This window comes from Labeo rohita, chromosome 14 (assembly GCF_022985175.1).
Source record: "Labeo rohita strain BAU-BD-2019 chromosome 14, IGBB_LRoh.1.0, whole genome shotgun sequence".
Lineage (NCBI taxonomy): Eukaryota > Metazoa > Chordata > Actinopteri > Cypriniformes > Cyprinidae > Labeo > Labeo rohita.
This window is the reverse complement of record NC_066882.1, coordinates 32,835,315-32,854,406: the sequence shown is the minus strand read 5'-3', so window position 1 is coordinate 32,854,406 and position 19,092 is coordinate 32,835,315. Positions and strand designations below refer to the sequence as shown.

The 19,092-nt window shown below is 34.9% G+C and overlaps 1 protein-coding gene across 1 annotated transcript; it reads left to right on the top strand.

Annotated features, from left to right (window-relative positions):
• Positions 1-4,085: 4,085 nt before the first annotated feature.
• tbx22 (T-box transcription factor 22) lies at positions 4,086-7,979 on the top strand. The gene is made up of 8 exons (XM_051128077.1): positions 4,086-4,293; positions 4,410-4,569; positions 5,849-5,950; positions 6,091-6,265; positions 6,365-6,532; positions 6,951-7,009; positions 7,197-7,282; positions 7,400-7,979. Exons 1-8 carry the CDS (start codon positions 4,149-4,151, stop codon positions 7,852-7,854), a joined length of 1,350 nt encoding a protein of 449 aa, XP_050984034.1. The 5' UTR covers positions 4,086-4,148; the 3' UTR covers positions 7,855-7,979.
• Positions 7,980-19,092: the final 11,113 nt, after the last annotated feature.

Here is a 19,092-nt window from a genome sequence, read left to right as displayed (position 1 = left end):
ATAGCGCTGTTGGTCGCACTTGAGGGGGAGGTTGAGGCTGTTGAAATAAGTCAGAATTTTGAATCTTAGCTTTTTACATTTTACCGTTGCTGAACGTATTGATTAATGTAATGAGGACTAACCTGATATATGATGCTCCTTCTTGTGCTGTTTTGACATAACATGATGTCAGTGTTGGCAATTCTTTGGTCATAAAACAGCATGTTTGGAAAAATTTTAATTTGGTCGAGACTTGATAATGTATCTGTGAAATGGTGTCAGTGATGGGCAAGTTCAGCCTGTTGAGTCTAAAGTGGATGTTGTCGCTCATTTTCCCAAGCCCAATATGCATTGTGAGCTTTGGATATGGTAGGATAACCCTAACCCTAATTTCCTCAGTTGAAAGGTATGGTTTAACTGGTCAGAGATATGTCAAGCATACTTCTGGTTAATTCCCATATTCTGTTCGCTCCTGAATTTTCCACTCCATTGCTATTTATATCTCCAAATTGAAAGTTACTTCACCACTGTGAAGCAGGCATTTCTACAATTCTTACAATTGATTCAATTTAAGGATGAGTGTGCTGTGTGTCTGGACATACAAGATGTTCAGTTTGTGGTGTGTGTATTTTATTCTGTAGGTGGAGCTGCAAGAAGGAAATTCTCAGATCCTCAAAAGTGGAGTGATATCACTGTTCCTTTTTTTCTATAAAAGTTATAGTAGAACTTTGACCATATTTATATGTCAACTCTAGATTGCCATTATTATTATTATTATTATTATTATTTTTTATCTTTTATTTATTAGAGCTTATATTTTGTGTACCTTTTGGATTGAATATTGTGGTGTAACTAGATGTCTGAAATCTAGGTATATTGTAAATTGTAAAACACCCAGCTATATACACTACCGTTCAAAAGTTTGGGGTCAGTACATTTTTATTGTTTTTTTTTTCTTTTTTTTTTTTTAGAAATTAATACTTTTATTCACCAAGGATGTATTAAGTTAATAATTAAAAGTTTATTAAAAGTTAATAATAAATAATTTACATTGTTATAAAATATTTATATTTTGAATAAACACTGTACTTTTTAAACTTGTTATTCATGAAAGAATCCTGAAAAAAAAAAAAATTACAGGTTCCAAAAAATATTTGGCAGGACAACTGTTGATATTATCCAACATTGATCATTCTAATAATAAATCCGCATATTAGAATGATTTCTGAAGGATCATGTGACACTTAAGACTGGAGTAACAGCTGATAAAAATTCAGCATTTCATCACAGGAATAAATTCTATTTTAAAGTATGTTAAAATAAAAAGCATTATTTTATATTGTAAAAACATTTTGCAATATTACTGTTTTTTTTTTTTTTTTTTTTTTTTAATTAAATAAATGCAGCCTTGATGAGCATAAGACACTACTTTAAAGACTATTACAAGTCTTACTGACCCCAAACTTTTGAACGGTAGTGTACGTGTACAGGTATAATATAATGATACAATAATAGTATATAATATACATAGAGGTAATATGCTGATCATGCTAATTTTGATATTTAGGCATCATACATTATATATATATATATATATATATATATATATATATATATATATATGTGTGTGTGTGTGTGTGTGTGTGTGTGTGTGTGTGTGAATATATAAATATATATAGCAGGACAAAAATTTTAGGCCAGGAAATCTCACACTCATCCAGGCCATCATATTCACTGATAACAAATTCCGAAACCACTGAAAACCCTATTTTTTGTATGGCCATCACATTTAAAAAAAGGTTTAAAATCTTAGGCTTGGGCCGTGCAAAATAATTAAAGGTTCTCTCTTGAACTGCACCTTCATTTGCATTTTCCTTTTGAGTCTCTTCATTTTCCATGATCTCTCTCTGCATCTCACTTTGTGTGTTTACTTTTTTCCACAAATTTTCTTGTAGCTGTCCCTTTTCCCATCAGTCATCTACTGTTATGAACAGAACTGTCTCCACCTTCCTGCAAAACATCCACCTTATTTTATTCGGTTTGCAATAACATAACTTTATTTTAGTTCAGTTTAAGGTATCACATGATGACCATGTGTTGTTTTACCATAGTTTAACTACAGTAATCATGGTTTTCGGTTTAAATTGTCTTAAAGGTTGTGTTGTGCTATCTGCCCATGCTCCCTCTAAATCTATTTTAAAACAATGTCTTATAACATTTGTTTGCTAAATTACTACTGTAACTTTACAGTAGATAATAATGATGTTCTTTAGCATACAGTATTTTGAGTGATGATGGTAATCAATTTTGTTTAGTCTACAGTAGCTATTATTAATCCTCTGGCTACTGCTAAGAGTTGCTAGCACTTAACTAAGTACACAAATACAAAACTACAGTAGCCTATTTACAGATGAAACTGACCTGCACTTAAAGTCCTGAACAGGTCAGTAGTTTTGCCTCTTGATTTTGCCTACTGATTTGATGATTCCTGTGCACAAGCTGGAAATAAATTCATTGTATTCTAAACTTAAATTGGCAATCAATTGTTAAAGGTGTGCTGACCCAAAAATCTTTTAAAAACCTGGGCCAAGTTTAAACCAGTAATCAGGCATCACAGCTGGCAAAGGGGCATGTCTGACTTTGACTTTTATATTGCCATTATTATGTAATCAAAATGAAAATTATTATTGCTGATATGTCATATATGATAATGTCACGTTACTTTAATGTATTTGCACCAAAAAATGATAGGAATTTATGTTGATATCATCCACCAGGGGTGTTCCCAAAGTTTTGGAGGGCAGTGTATGTAAATGTAGACCTTTCTACCTAAGAAAGAATGTTAAACTAAATTAAAAGGACAGAACAAATCATGACATAAGACTGACATCACACACAATGTACCAGTGCGTTACCCCTCATGAACAAATATAACGTCTGATGACATGCATACCAGTGCACCATTATGACATCCTTCAATACATATGATATCTAATGTTTGTATAGGTATACCAACATACCATGCATCAGATATGCAAATATAATTTTAAATACAGCAATTTCATTGGCTGATGTGCATGTTGTCATGTTAACATACAGATCTGGGCCCTTCTGCCTTACACTCCTAAACAGCCAAATGCACACAGTCAGTGTGGTCTAGTAGTGGGTTGGTTCTACATGTTCTTGAATCCCCTCATTATAACAAAGCATAGACACAATGTAAATAAGAGATTCACTGTGTGACAGAAATATGCCAAAATGCCTGAGAAGTCACATAAACATTGATGTAAGCACCGTGTTGTTCTTCACTCATGCACAAGTCATTCCATTTTGCAACTAGTTATATATTCTTTGTTACATTTTAGTTTGTTTTAGTTGTAATAAAGTTACTATGTTATTGATATGTTTTGCAATAATTAATAGTTATATATTCTTTGTTATGGCTCTTTTTTTAATGCATTTTATGTATTAAGTGATAAAATAACAAAAGGTCAGATGGGTCATATAATTGTATTGTAACCGAAAATATTGTTGTTGTGGTTTTTTTTTTTTTTTTTTTTTTTTTTGGGTTACTTCATTTAGAAGCTGCCAGTAAGTCAATAATTTAGATCTCAGCATGTGCCCAAACATACAGAAAAGTATATTTTGTTCCTGTGAATGTTACCTGTGAATACCTGCATATAAACAATGAGACTAGACTGTATAATCTATGTTATCGAATCTCAGCATGATGTAAATTTGCTTTGAAGACTACATACACAAAACACAACTATTTCAAAGGTCCAGACGGAAAGAATCATTGTTTTCAAGTCATAAATAACAGTATAACAATCAGTTAATCACTTTACATGATTGTTAAAAAAAAAAAAAAAAAAAAAAAAAAAAAAAAAAAAAAAAAACTGTTTCATATTGTAGGTTTGAGACTGGGAGTTTCATTGTTCCAGTCCTCCTCTGAGATCCTATTGGTGATTGGAAGTTTGAGAACAAGCATCTCCTCTTCCATAAGCAAAGGAGGAGTTCGACTGCTTAGACTTAGCAAGATGAGAAATGAAGAGATGAGACATGAACACAAACCCGCTCAGAGGACAGAAAGATGTGAGCTCTCTGCAGGAGCTCTGAGGAAGCGCGTGCTGCTGACACACTCTCGTCTCATCTGATCTCCGGTCAGAATGCAGCCGACTCACGCGCTCTCTGCGGATGCTTCGGGGAAAAGTTGCAAGAAGATGAAGGTGGAAAATATGAAGAATGAGAAGTTGCAATGCGTCTCTGAATATGACAGAGATGCACCGACAACAACTTCCATCGACACACAGGGTTAGTGTAGCAAAACCGAAAGGAAGAAAAAAAAATTGCAATGTTCGACAACTGTTTTAAGTATTTGTGTTGCATTGCCATTTATGTAATCCATGTCATTTTGATGACTTGTGAAGATCAGCGAAAAGACAAGAGGAAAAAAAGCGTCAAGTCAAGAAGGCCTGCAAGCAGAGAATGTGAAGCTGCGAGAGAAGTTCGAGTCGATCTTCAAGGATCTGACCTGTGGAAGAGTTTTCATGAGATCGGCACAGAGATGATCATCACCAAAGCTGGAAGGTAGATGACAATAAAAATCAATCTATTTAACAATTTAACTTTGCAGCAAATTACAATTACTACAGCTAGCCTACTAGAAACAATAAACTCGTGACCAATCAGAAGAAAAAAAAAAGTTCTGTTGTGAGGATTTAAAAGACGTCGTTCAACAAACTGGATCTGAAGAATGTGTGATGAAACAAGTGTGTAGCGCTAGTTTGGATAATGTTAGCCTACAGTTGTGTTGACCTCAGGTATGTTTACCTTTAAGGCTAGATTACACTAAAATGAGGCTTTTTGTTTGTTTGTTTGTTTCTGTGAGAGTCTGTTGTGTTTAGAATGACAGTCTGTTAGTATGTGATTCTTGCTTAATGTAGGGGAGACGGGGATTGCTGGTTAGTTGTAACACTGTCAGTCAGAAAGGAGCTGTGGTGATGTACCACATATCACACACTCCATTCACATCTTTAATGTTACAGGAGAAGTGGCATGTGAATGTGAGCAACATTGTAGATTTACGTCCAGCATTTTTTTTTTTGTGTGTGTAATATATATATATATATATAGTATAATGTTTTTGCCACTTTAAATGGTTTACTTTATTAAAAAAAAAAAAAAAAAAAAAAAAAAAAAAAGATTATTCTTTGTTTTGTTCTTCAATCAAGTTTTTGCATAAATTGGAAGTGTGGGTCTTATTTCAGCAAATTACTTCCCACTGTAACATCTGTCTCCAGCCTGTGTTACAACTCACACCAGTAGTGGGGTCGGTTGTAACAACGGAACTCTTTGTATTTGACATTAACTCACATAATCTGTGATTATGCAGTACACATCCAAGTGAGATTTATTTGTAGTAGACAAATGTGGCTGCCATATATCAAAGTTGGAGAGATCTAGCACAAACAAACACTGAGCTACTGATGCTCAAACAAATAAGTGTTATTTCAATCCCCAGTCTCCCCTACAATGCCCAGTTTTTCTCTTTAATTATTTACAAAATTGGCAAGCATATGATGCCTACTGCAAAATCTGCGTTTAGATTTTCAAAGTTGCATAGTGTATTCCAGCCTTGTTATCCTTTGACTGAATTAACTCTGAAGCAAAAAGAAAAAGAAGGAAAAAAAAACTGACTGCCCAAAAATCTTTTGGCAACTAGCATCAGCTTGGCAGCCTGAAGTTTATGTAGCAACTATTAGAACTATGCTAATTATATTAGACTATTCCGTATGTTTACCTGTAACTAGCCAAACTGCAGTAATGATGTTCTAAAGCGTTGGTTGTGTATCTGTCATCTCTTCAGGAGAATGTTCCCCTCTGTCCGAGTCAAGGTGCACAATCTGGATCCCGTCCAGCAATACTCCATTGCCATGGACATCATGCCTGTGGACTCAATGAGATACAGGTGGACTCAAATATAAATACATAGTGAATTACATTTGTAGAAAAAAATAAAAAATAAATAAATCAAAACTAGAGATAAGGTAAATCCTTGCTTCAAATGATGTATTGAGTTTAAGTTATTGTTATTATCATCTGTGTCAGGTATGTGTACCACAGCTCTCAGTGGATGGTGGCTGGAAACACGGATCATTCGTGTGTCCCTCCTCATCTGTACGTCCACCCGGACTCGCCGTGTTCGGGAGAGACCTGGATGAGACAGGTGATCAGCTTTGATCGTGTCAAACTCACCAACAATGAGATGGATGACAAAGGCCATGTGAGTCCCCTTTTTTGACATGACTACCTCGACACTACAACATAAAACAACAACAGTTACGATATATATGTAATGTGTTTAATGTGATTTGAAATTCAGATAATCCTGAAGTCCATGCACAAGTACAGGCCACGCATACACGTTATTCTGCATAGTCCTCTTGAACGCCTGTCACAGACTCTCGTGTCACTGCCGGCGGATGACGTCTACACCACCTCCTTCCCTGAGACTCAGTTCACCACTGTCACAGCATACCAGAACCAACAGGTAACTCATCTCAACAGTTAACTCTTTATTTGATCTTGGATTCATTGGAAATAGTTTTTTTTTTTCTTACTGCATTTATGTTGGAAAATTTGACACAGAGTGGGTAAAAGCCTGGATTTCCATACTGAAATTTTTGAGTTTTCTTTTTTTCCTTAAACCTTAAAAATAAACAGAAGTTTTAGAATTGTGTAATATGTGTATGACATATACGTATTTTCTACATTTCGAAGAGACTGACCCAGATGTAGAACGCTGATGAGTACAAATAATTATTTGTAGATTACATAATAAAATGAAGTTTTTTGTTTGTTTGTTTGTTTGTTTGTTTTTTTGCCATTAGTCATGTGGCAGTGTAAAATTATATATGTGTATGGAGAAACATATATTGACTGACAGTGAATTTTCTGGTATCTTTAAGATAACAAAACTGAAGATCGACAGGAATCCTTTTGCCAAGGGCTTCAGGGAACGAAATGGGTAATAAAAGTTATTGTCTGTATGACTGCCAAACTATAAAACATTTTATTGCCCTGACGTAACATTAGCAGAATAATCTGAAATAAGCACATAATAGATGATGATTTTTATGACTCTTGATGATGTTGTACATTTGTTAGCAGATTTCTGAAAACTCATCCTCTCATTCTTCTGCAATGCATTTCAGAGGCGTGTTGGATGGGATGCTGGAGTCGTACTCGTGGCACAGTCCCTTTAACCTCGATTTCAAATCTTTTGCTACGGAGCTACAAGGTTAAAAAAAATATCTTTAAATCTGTTATTTCAGTCTTAATAGTTTTAGCTGAAATGCTCATTATCAGAATAAAGTTCCGGTAAAAGTCATCATGTATTCATTTAATCTGACTGCAGGCAGATGTTATGGACCTCCGGCAAGTTTCGGTATCACCTCATCAGTGCCATCCTTCTTGCCCAGCTCCTTCTCTCCAGCAGCCCTTCCCATCACATTCACAAGCCCTCAATGCTGCAACATACTCCCTTCAAACAGTTTTCTCACATACAGAGCGTACTGCAGCATTTGCCTGAGCAAACTCAGTAGTTGCACTGCTCTGCGACCCGTGTTAGATCTGCCCTTCATGACGGCTCTGCAGGTAAAGAAAGGAGACAGCTGTAGGAGTCGCTGGCTCCAGGATTCTACCACCAGAAGTACTTCTGAGCATCCGGTCCACAGCATTTCAGCTGGATGGGACTCTGGAGACTATCAAGCTCAGAAAGACAACAGAGAGCCAGCCTTTGTGTCATCCTACAACTACAGTTTCCCCTTGAGCCATCACTTCCCCTTGAGCATGTTTACCAAATGCCCATGATCTGCTCTATCAGTTTCTGCCCCGACACCAAACATGTCAAAACAGGAACTCTAGTGCTCCAATACAGCATGATCTCATGAGCACACCTACATTTACTTACGTTTACACAGACGCTAAACTATAAATATTGACAGCATGTGAATAGTACCATTTTTGTACGATCAGCTTTAGAGAGATACAAATGTTTATGAATCCTTTTTGAATCTATGAATATTAAATTCATGGAATTAACCAGTTGTATTTGTATTATCAATTGTATTGTATTTATTATCAGTTAGATTAATAATGTTTTTAATGCTGTTTAAAAAAAACAAAAACAAACAAAAAAAAGATTGCATATTGCAACTATAATGTTTTGGTGCTACATTCAAAACACACTTTTAAACATGACTCATTCCTAAAATGAATCAAAATGAATCTTATCATGAATTTTTCATTTCTTTGATGTGGGACACAAAATGAGTTTTCTGAATATGCACTGGTCCAATAAACTGTCTATAAAATACACAGCACAAAACACTTTTCATAAAAGTAATTATTTTATATTTGTGGAACTGGTTGTGGCATGCCGTTATAGTAGAATTAGTAGAAGCTCAAAGGCTGGATACTGTCAGGAGTTAGCAGCCCTGCTCCTGGACGGCACCTTCCTGCAGACTTCAGTTCCAACAGTGTTCCCACCTGCCTGTTATTGTGAAGTAATCATGACAGTCTCAATCCAGACTGTCCTTCTCCAGCCACGCACAGATCACTCTCGCTGGACATTAATCTCCCGCACCTGTCAACAATTACAATCAAGGGCAGCTTCCAAAATCACCCCAGTCATTTTCTGCTCTCCGTCTTCAGCGCACAGACCTCCCTGATCCCTGTAGGTATATTTAAGTAACTCCCGTGATCATCTTCATCATCATGCCTGGATGAGAGTGTTCAAATCTTGAGATTTCTTTAACCCTGTGTCTGCTTCAACACCTGCTTAACCCTTACAAAAAATAAGTTTATTCAAGTGTGCTATTAGTATACTTCTTTTAAACTAAACATAGGAAAGTGTACTTGTAGTCTTCTTTTTATGTACTTCTCATAAATATACTTAAAATGACATTTAAGTATACTTAGAAAAAAGTACACTTAGAAAAAGTCTAAATATATTTAAGCAATATTGTTCTCTGGGAATCCATGTTTGCATTGTTATATGGTAGGGGGCGCTATTACACATCTTCTGTACAGAATTTCCAAAACAAGCAAAAAAAAAAAAAAAAAACAGATGCTTCCACACGTTTTTAACACAATCGTCATAAAACAGCATCAAAACTGTAACGTTATGGAATAAAATGTGACCCATTAAGAGGTAATAATGACTGTCAAGCTTTGGGGTTTTGATCAACTCTCTGAATACAGTTCATAGTCTTTTTTCATCTTTTTGTTTAAAATGTTGTTTATTTATTTATTATGATTTATGAAACTTACCCACATTCAAGTGTTTATAAAAAAGAATGCATGAAGCTAGAATAAAATGTTTTTGTTTACAAGCAGATACCCTCTTCTTTCTTTTGATATTTTGTATGTTCAGATATTCATATATACAAATTAATACCTAATAGGGACACAGTAGTATACTTAAAGTATGATGTAAAGTTCACTTAAAGGAACGCTCCACTTTTTTTGAAAATAGGCTCATTGTCCAACTCCCCCTAGAGTTAAACAGTTGAGTTTTACCATTTTCGAATCCATTCAGCCGATCTCGGCGTCTAGCGGAAGCACTTTTAGCATAGCTTAGCATAGACCATTGAATCTGGTTAGACCGTTAGCATCTCACTCAAAAGTGACCAAAGAGTTTCGATATTTTTCCTTTTTAAAACTTTTAATATCATTGCGCCTGCTGCACCCATGGTACGACATTATTATTCCGCCGGAATGAGAGTGTAGTTCCGAGTCATAACGGTCTAGAAAATCGCAACTTTTCATTTTCCGTCAGTCTTAGTACACGATGTAACTACAGAAGGGTCAAGTTTTAAATAGGAAAAATATCGAAACTCTTTGGTCATTTTTGAGTGAGGTGCTATCGGTCTGATCAGATTCGATGATCTCTGCTAAGCTATGCTAACAGTGCTACCGCCAGACCCGGAGATCGGCTGAATGGATTCGAAAACGATAAAACTCAACTGTTCAACTCTAGGGGAGTTGGAAAATTAGTCTATTTTCAAAAAAAAGCAGAGTCTTCCTTTATAGAAAACTTACGAGTATACTTGCAGTATAAAGCTACTAAACTAGTAGTTTACTGAAACTATACTTCAAAGTGAACTAAAAATGCTACAAGTATTTAATTAGTAAACTATCAGTATATCTATAAGTTCACTTTTAGTATAGTTGCAGTAATAACTAAAGCATAGTTAAAAACTAGTTGTGTACTCAAAGTTTACTACTGTTATACTTAAAGTATACTTAAATGTATGCTTTTATAATTGGGCCAAAGAGTATTGAAATAGTACACTTACAAGTATACTATTAGTACACTGATATTTGTATACTTACTACATAAGGTATACTTAATAATATACTTGAACTACTTAAGTATACTTAATGAAACAAACTTGAAGTATACTTCTTTTTGGTAAGGGAAGGCATACTGCTGTAAAGCTCCCACATCTGAGTTCACCATCTGAGTCTGGTTCTTCAGGATCACATTTTTACAGCTTAAAGTATTTATAGAGTGTTTTCGTGATGCGTCATCTATCGACCATATAGAGATTTATCATGTTACATCTTCAATCCAGAAGTCGACAATTGTGGCAGCACTGAACGTAAATGATGCCATTGAAGTGAATGGAACTTGTGCATGGGCTTGGCGAAAAAAAAACCAAAAACAAAAGTAATTCACTATGTTGGGATAAGAAACAGAAGGAAGAATATTGAAAGTAACTCCTAAATAATGAATTGGGGGTAGGAGTTTAAATGAACTATGTGTTTGCAGAAAAGTTTACATGTTGTCTTCTTTTCATCTAGCATATAATGCATTATAAAGCAGTGTTAATAAGCGTAGCACAGCTTTGTGTACACTAACGCTGCTTACCCTTACCAAAAAGAAGTATACTTCAAGTTTATTTGTAAACTTGTAAGTCAAGTTCAAGTATATTTTAAGTATACTTTATGTAGTAAGTATACAAATATCAGTGTACTAGTAGTACTATTTCTATACTCTTTGGGACTAAATTGGCCCACTTCCTAGTATATAAAAGTATACTTTAACTCTAACAGTAGTAAACTTTAAGTACACAACTAGTTTACATCAATGTTTTAAGCTTGCACTGCAAGTATACGAAAAGTGAACTTATAGGTATACTGATAGTTTACTAATTAATATTTGTGTGCATTTTTAATACACTTTGATGTATAATCTCAGTAAACTACTAGTTTGGTAGTTTTATACTGCAAGTATACTCATAAGTTTTCTATAAGTGAACTTTACATCATACTTTAGGTATACTACTATGTCCATATTAATTTGTATATATATGTTGTTTCATGTCTGACGAGTGTGTTTGATTACATGTGGAAGCATCTGTTGTTTCGGTGTCTTCTTCGCTTTTTTTTTTTTTGTAAATTCTGTACAGAATATGTGTAATAGTGAAAGTAATAAGTGCAAACCCTCTATCGTGTTCGTTAAATATTAATTTAAAGTGCCCTGAACAGTATAATATATCATAGTCTGTGCATTTATTCTTGCATTTAATTACAGCTCTCACAAGATGTAAGATATAACCATAATATTTGTTCATTTTGTTACATGTGATGGTGAATTGCAGCATGCATTTGTGGGAACCTTTGATGCTTTTACCTCAATGAGAGTGAAAACAGTCTGAATCAGAAGCCACAGTTGTGTTATTTATTTCATCTCGTCTGCTCCACTCCCCAGTACAGCAACACTTTTTCAGCAGTTTTAAAAGCTGTGCTAAAGTGCTAAAACAGTGGGTTTCATGACCCCATCTTCATGCCTTATAGTAAGGTTTCGAGCTAGATTTGAGATTAGATTTGCCATATAGTATATTTTGCTTGATGTGAATGTACTGTATGCATGTAGATAAAGCTGGATGTACTATGTATATGTCGCTTGCTGATAATAAAGTTGCAACAATATTAAGCAGCTGAGATTTTCTATATAGTATGTATAGCTTGACGTGAGCGTACTGTACGTATGTGAGTTTGTATTTGATGATGTGTATCACTGACACAGGTAAATGAGGCATAAGGGTAAGATTTTGATCATATCATCCCTAAGTAGTTTAACTGATGAGTTCATTCAAGTCATGGCATGATACTTTTACACATAGTAGTAAACTAAAAGTCCTGTTTAGTCCCCAAATGTGAAAGCCAAAGGAGACTGTGGCAAGAAATGAAAAACTTAATTTGATTTTGGATAATGAAAATAAAAAAACCTCAAGGTGGCAAGTTCCCAGATATAATGTTGGTAATCAAGTCGATATGTTACTACACTGATTGAGCTGTAAGATGAGATCTTAAGATCCACCCAGAATTAAACAGCAGAGTGCAGACTGAGTGTTTGTATTGTTTGTCATATTGATATTGCTTCGCTGTTGTGGATAAAAGGAAAATGATTTTCTGAGGGCACCTCGGCCCAGGAGTGCCTTTAGCCAGTTTATCCAGAGTCTGTCCGCTTCCTGTGTGTGACATTTATCCATTTGATCCATCCGATCCGCGTCGCTCTCGCTGGAAGATCGTGGGCCTCGGGATCAGGTGGCTGAGCCAAACAGGTGATTTAGAGCCGCTGCTCTTTGAAGCTCGTCTGTGAGGTCAGTGGCGTCAGGTGCCTGCAGATGCTGCTGTCCGTCTGAAAGCTGACATACAGGATGTGTTCAGCATGTCTCCAGCACCCCGTCCCCCCTGTGCAGGTAATTGATTTCAGGGCACATGCCCCCTCCCACCTCGTCCGTTGAGTGTTTAGAGTCCACAGCCCGGCCTGTGGTGTGCTGTCAACGCTAATTCAATTAGAGACGCAGGACTGTGACTAACTGCAACCTGCCAAGCATCTTTCCATATGTGTGCTTATACCCCTCTCTCTCTCTCACACACACACACACACACTCATGCTGAAATACCTTTGCATGCCACACTTATGCAGTGCTGAACATCTTGTCTTTTGTGGACTTTTTGCTTTGTGACATTATTTTTGACAAGTAAGCAAACCTTTAAGTGTTTTGTTTGTTTGTTTTTTATGAAATTTGACCCATACATTTATTCTTGCGATTCATCCAGTTGATTTTCACCTGACATCTGACATGAAATGCTATCATGGCCTGCTCTTTAATATCAGTGAATCTGCATGGGTTTAACAAGGAGCATCAATATGGCCTACAAAATGGTACATCTGGATTAGAATAATCTGGATTTGGAAATCCTGTGTTTTGCTATTTTTGTTTGGATTTGACACTTTTTCAGATGACCAAATCCAGAGGATTAGTTTACTTTAGATTAATTTACTTTCAAATAGTTTAAAACTGAAATTAAAATGACTAAAAACTAGAAATATAAAAAAATAACTAATACAAATGACATATATATATATGTGTGTGTGTGTGTGTGTGTGTGTGTGTATACACTGCCGCTCAAAAGTTTGGGATTAGTAAAACTTGTAATGTGTTTTTTTTTTTTTTCTTTTTTTTTTTTTGTTTTAAGAAGTCTCTTATGCTCATCAAGGCTGCATTTATTTGATCAAAAAAACAGGGGAAAAAGCTGTAATATTGCAAAATATTATGATATCAAATAATGGTTTTTATTTTAACATACTTTAAAATACAATTTATTCCTGTGATGCAAAGCTGAATTTTCATCAGCTGTTACTCCAGTCTTCAGTGTCACATGATCCTTCAGAAATCATTCTAATATGCTGATTTATTATTAGAATTATCAATGTTGGAAACAGTTGTGCTGACAAATATTTGTTTGGAACCTGTGATTTTTTTTTTTTTTCTTTTTTTTTTTTTTTTCAAAATTCTTTGATGAATAACAAGTTAGAAAGAACAGCATTTATTCAAAATATAAATCTTTTCTAACAATGTAAATCTATGCTGTCACTTTTTATTAATTTAACACATCCTTGCTGAATAAAACAATTTTTTTTTTCCCAAAAAAAAGAAAGAATAAAAATACTGACCACAAATTTTTGAACAGTAGTGTATATTGGGAGAAAACCTTTCTATTTTAAATAAATGCTGTTCTTTTTAACCTTTTATTGATCAAAGAATCCTAAAAAAAAGTATCACAGGTTCCAAAAAATATTAAGTAGCACAACCGTTTTCAACATTGATAATAAATAAGCGTATTAGAATGATTTCTGAAAGATCATGTGACACTGAAGACTGGAGTAATGATGCTAAAAAAAATTACATTTACATTTATTACATTTTTTTTTCTTTCTGTATTTTGATCATATAAATGCAGCCTTGATGAGCAAAAGTAACGTAAATTGACATATACATGTAAAAATTGACTTGTAAATTTAAAACAATTAAACCACTTTTGAGCGGCAGTATATAATAATACATATAATAAACTAAAAATAAACTATATGTGTGTATACCTGGGTAAACATATCAATGATATTAAAATAACACTGCTATGGGCTACGTATCACACATATTAGCTATGTAAAAGGCAACAGGTAGAATAGTCAGCATGGGGTGACTAAGTGTTTTTATTTGTAGAGATTAAAAACAACAATAAAACAAATCAATCAGTTTCTTAAACAGTCAGACCCCACATCTAACACAACTAAAAACAAATAATATCTGATGGAGTTATTAGAAACTTCTGGTTCATCTCTGATGATTGTGTCATTGTAATTAAAATACTAATTAAATATTGTTATTGATAGCTGTTTGAAAGGTTTTATGGGGACAAAACGTTTTTTTTCTTTGCTGTACTGAAAGGCTTAATAGGAGTCCTAATGCACTACATCTATTCTCAATCCACACTTCTCCTGGGATCTCTGATACACATACCCATGATTTGTTCCAAATCAAAACCAACATTGGATTATGATGTAATTCAGTTTCAGAATCCTTTTTTCTGTCTTTTCAACAACCCATTGTCAAGATTTGATCCAATCCAATAGCCGAAACCCGATCAGATTACTCCTGAACAGACACACAGACACCATCTTCCCATCAGACGTGCTCTCTGTCTGTCAGTGATACGACGGCGATGGGTTACCACCGTTATATAACCAGACTGTAGAGTAGGAATACAGAAAAGTTTAACCACAGTTACTGTAGGATGCATAAACTCTCATTCACACACAGATCCAGTGCATTCTGAAGTCAGTTCCAAACTATCAGACAACGCTACATTATTAAAGTTGAAAATATTGTGTTTGTTCTTATAAGTTGAATTCAAAGTCCCTTCAGTCTGGATGAGTGTGAGGCTTGCATTTGATGAAGTTTCTCTCTCTGAGCATGTGAGAGAGCAGGACGAGAGCTCAGCTCTTTAGCTGTGGACTCCAGACGCTTTGAAAGCGGGAAAGTGATGGGGCCAGCTGCAAAATGCAATAAAAACAAATTAGAAGCATTAGCACATATGTGAGGAAACACTGGCTTTGGCAGATGACAGTTTGTGTGTGTGAATGATGGAGGTTGGGGAAAGACTTTTATGGCGCTGATTGGACACACATGCCCCGGCAGATCAAGCAGAACCAATGCGCTCCGCTTCCTGCTCGTCTGACAGCCGTCAGCCTCAAGAAAATTGAACGCTTCAACAAGGGGGAGCAGGAACATGAGGATTCAAACCATCTGCCAGCAGGACAGCTGTATCATCAGACAGTACAAACACTTAGTAAGAAAGTATAACATTCGCCCCTGTGTTCAGTATCACACAGTTCATCCGTGCTGGCTCAAGCGTTAAATATGCACTGTTTGCAGAGCTTTCACAGCCAGATCATACACAACGATCTTTCTAAAGAGAACATACAAATACTATGTTGTCACAATTCTAAGTAAAGATTAAGCACATTCTTTCTGGTCCGCATGCCAGTGAAGTGCACAAAACGCTTAAACAGGCTTAAACAAACTAGCATTTCATCTGCTATGTGGATGATTGCAGTCCAGCAGAGAAGAAGTGATCACTGCTCTGATCAAGCCAAGCCCAGGGCACAGCTGTTCAAAAGATTTAATCTGGTTTTGCTGTCCAGGATCAGGTCATTTTTTGTGCTGGTTTTTCAAACCAGCTTTGGAGTGTATCAGCCTAAAATAGACAGAGACTCATTCAGAGTGCTCTACATGGGATCGCATATCAGCTATGTGGAAAAACAGCAGGTAAAGCAGTCAGCACAGGGTCTTACTCATCTCTGATGAATACATCATTATAATTAATGTACAGCAATAAATGTCCCTTAAAATCAAACTTTTACAATTGATTTTGACAGACATTTCAGGGATTATATTAGAGGGTAAATATTTATTCAGTTATTTAGTGAACTGCTAGATTTAATAGATCACCTAATGTCACTGTTCGGCAAATTAAATGCAAACCAGTTTGACCAATTTAAAGTTGTAACACTTTATTCCTGAAATCCTCCCTCAAGCCCCAGCTTTTTGCCCTGGATTAGATCAAATCTTGAAAGAAAGAAAGAAAGAAAGAAAAGAGGAAAAAAAGAGATTCTGAAACTGGACATTAAACATAATTCAGTCTTGGTTTTGATCTGAATCAAAAACTTGGTACTGGGATACATTTGAAAGAAACAAACAAAGAAGAAGAAAAAGAACATATCTGAATCCCCGGGTGATTCAGGTTAAAATACTGGTGCAAAATGTAATAAAAATGTTTAAGGTTCATTCCACGAAATCTGTTCATTTTCCACTTGGAAAAAATAAAAAATAAATTTTTTTTTTTGAATATCCATGAAATGAAGACACCTTAAAATGACAAGAAATTGTATTGTGCCATCTCAGGCTCAAATTTATCATTTGCCGACTATTTTTATACCTCATTTTTCAGTATTTTTTGTCAACCCTGTTACAGACAAAAGCGTTACTATATATTATAATTTTAATTAGAATTATGTGATAGTTTTTACATATATGAGCAGCATTTTAGTCCCTCTTTTCACTGGGATTGATTGACATTTTGCCTTTTTTAAATATTTTTACATTTATCATTAAGATGACCAAGAACATACTAATTTTAGACAGTGACCGCATGTCACTTAAGGAACGTTTATATTAAAATATAGAGATATTTTAAAAAAACGGGCTTTTTCCAAAATAAAATGTTGTTGAAGTTACAATGGAAAAACCTGGAAGGTTGTATCAAATATAATTTTCACAATTTTCACAATTTTTATGAAATGAATGACAGCAACAAGATTGACATCATAATCACAGGACTGACCAGAGTAACAGGGATGACAAGACACACATTCTTCAGCACACTGCACATGTTTGTTTACATAAAACTGTAAAGTATTACCATTTTAAATTGCATTATATTGTTTTGCACCTACTTGGCACAGTTGTATTAGTCAAGTCATGTATTTATTTATTTAGTGTGTTATACTGTACAAGACAGATTGTGTCAATATAATGTTAAACAGGAAAATAGTGCCAATAATGTGGGAGGACAATAGTAAACAGTCCATTTTTCATTTAAATGGGGGGGGGGGGGTAATAATAATAATAATAATAATAAAATGTTTTATTGAGACTGATCATCTTATCTAGGTCATTAACAACAACTATAGCAATAGTAACAATACCAGTTAACACTAATTAAAAACGTAACTGATGTTCACATGCCACAGGCATTAGCTCAATAATACACCCAGAGTGACCTTTACAATGTTTGAGTTTTACACAGACAATCATTAAAAACAGGGTGGCACCTAATCCATGTCATCCCTGTTACTCTGAAAAGTAACAGGGCTGACAGTAACAGATTTGATGCTAGCTAATAGTCATGTTCACAAAAGCTCTGTTTAAGTCTGGAATCCTGGTCAGCACCGATTGCCCAGTGGTTAGTGTGACGACATACAGCACAGCTGTGCTCCTGGTACCCGAGTTCAATTCCAGTCTCGAGGTCCTTTGCTTATTTCAAATAATATTTAATTGACTTTAATTTGATGTAATATTGATGAAAGCATACATAGTATTGTATCACAAATTATTTGTTATATTAATTCTATGTTTGATGATTTCTTAGGCAAAAGGCACTAATTTCATGGAATAACACTTAAATAGGTTAAGTACTAAAGTGAACATTTTAATAAACTAAACAAAACATTACAAATAAGCTTACTGTTTATATCATGTAGCATATATACACATTAACAATTTGTGCTTGATTTATCTTGATTTGACAGAAATAAAAAATGATTAATCCTTTCAGTACAAAAAAAAAAAAAAAGGAAGCACGACTTAAAATGGATAACCCTGTCCTGGACATCAAAACATAGGATTTCCTAATCTGAAATATTCTGATTCAGATTAGACTAGTGCCAGGATATTTTTCCCCCAATGTATTTATTTATTATGATCAAATGTCTTCCAATCTTACTAAAACATTTTGATCAACACGTACTGAAGGCATGAATCAGTACCAGTGCCAAGACTGAACTGCATTATCTAATTCCATTTCAGAACCCTTTTCTTAAAAAAAACAAAACAAAAAAAACAAAAAAAACAAATCTGATTAAATTAGTTTTGAACAACTGAACTTTGCATAACAACAGTTAACAAACTCATCACAGCGAAGTATCAGCTCATGCATCGGTCAGGGACTTTTGATTGTAATTACAAAAAAGAGGTTTTCTGGGAGCAGGAGGTTGTGTTTGTGTCCTGGCAGCACACAGGCAGCAGCTGAAATTGGTAGCAGATAGCACATAACGGTAATGAAGGCTTGGCATGCAAAAGACAGCTTCCGTCCTAGATGGGATGTTTGATTTTCATCTGTTTCTTATTGAGGAGCTGGAACTGAGGAAGGAAGGAACGAACAACAACTGTTATCAAATCTGACCATTTCAGTTCCTCAGATTTGTGAGAACAGATATATAATAAGTAAAATAATGCTACATGTCAGAAACAAATTCAAATTAGCATTCAGTGTTAGAAATACATATGCAGTATTTTTTATTGTTGTTGTTTTTTACAGTGGGTTTTCTGCGGATAAGCAACATAAAAAAAGGCAAACATACATTGCATACATTTAATAACATAAAAGAACGTGTGACAGTAAAACAAA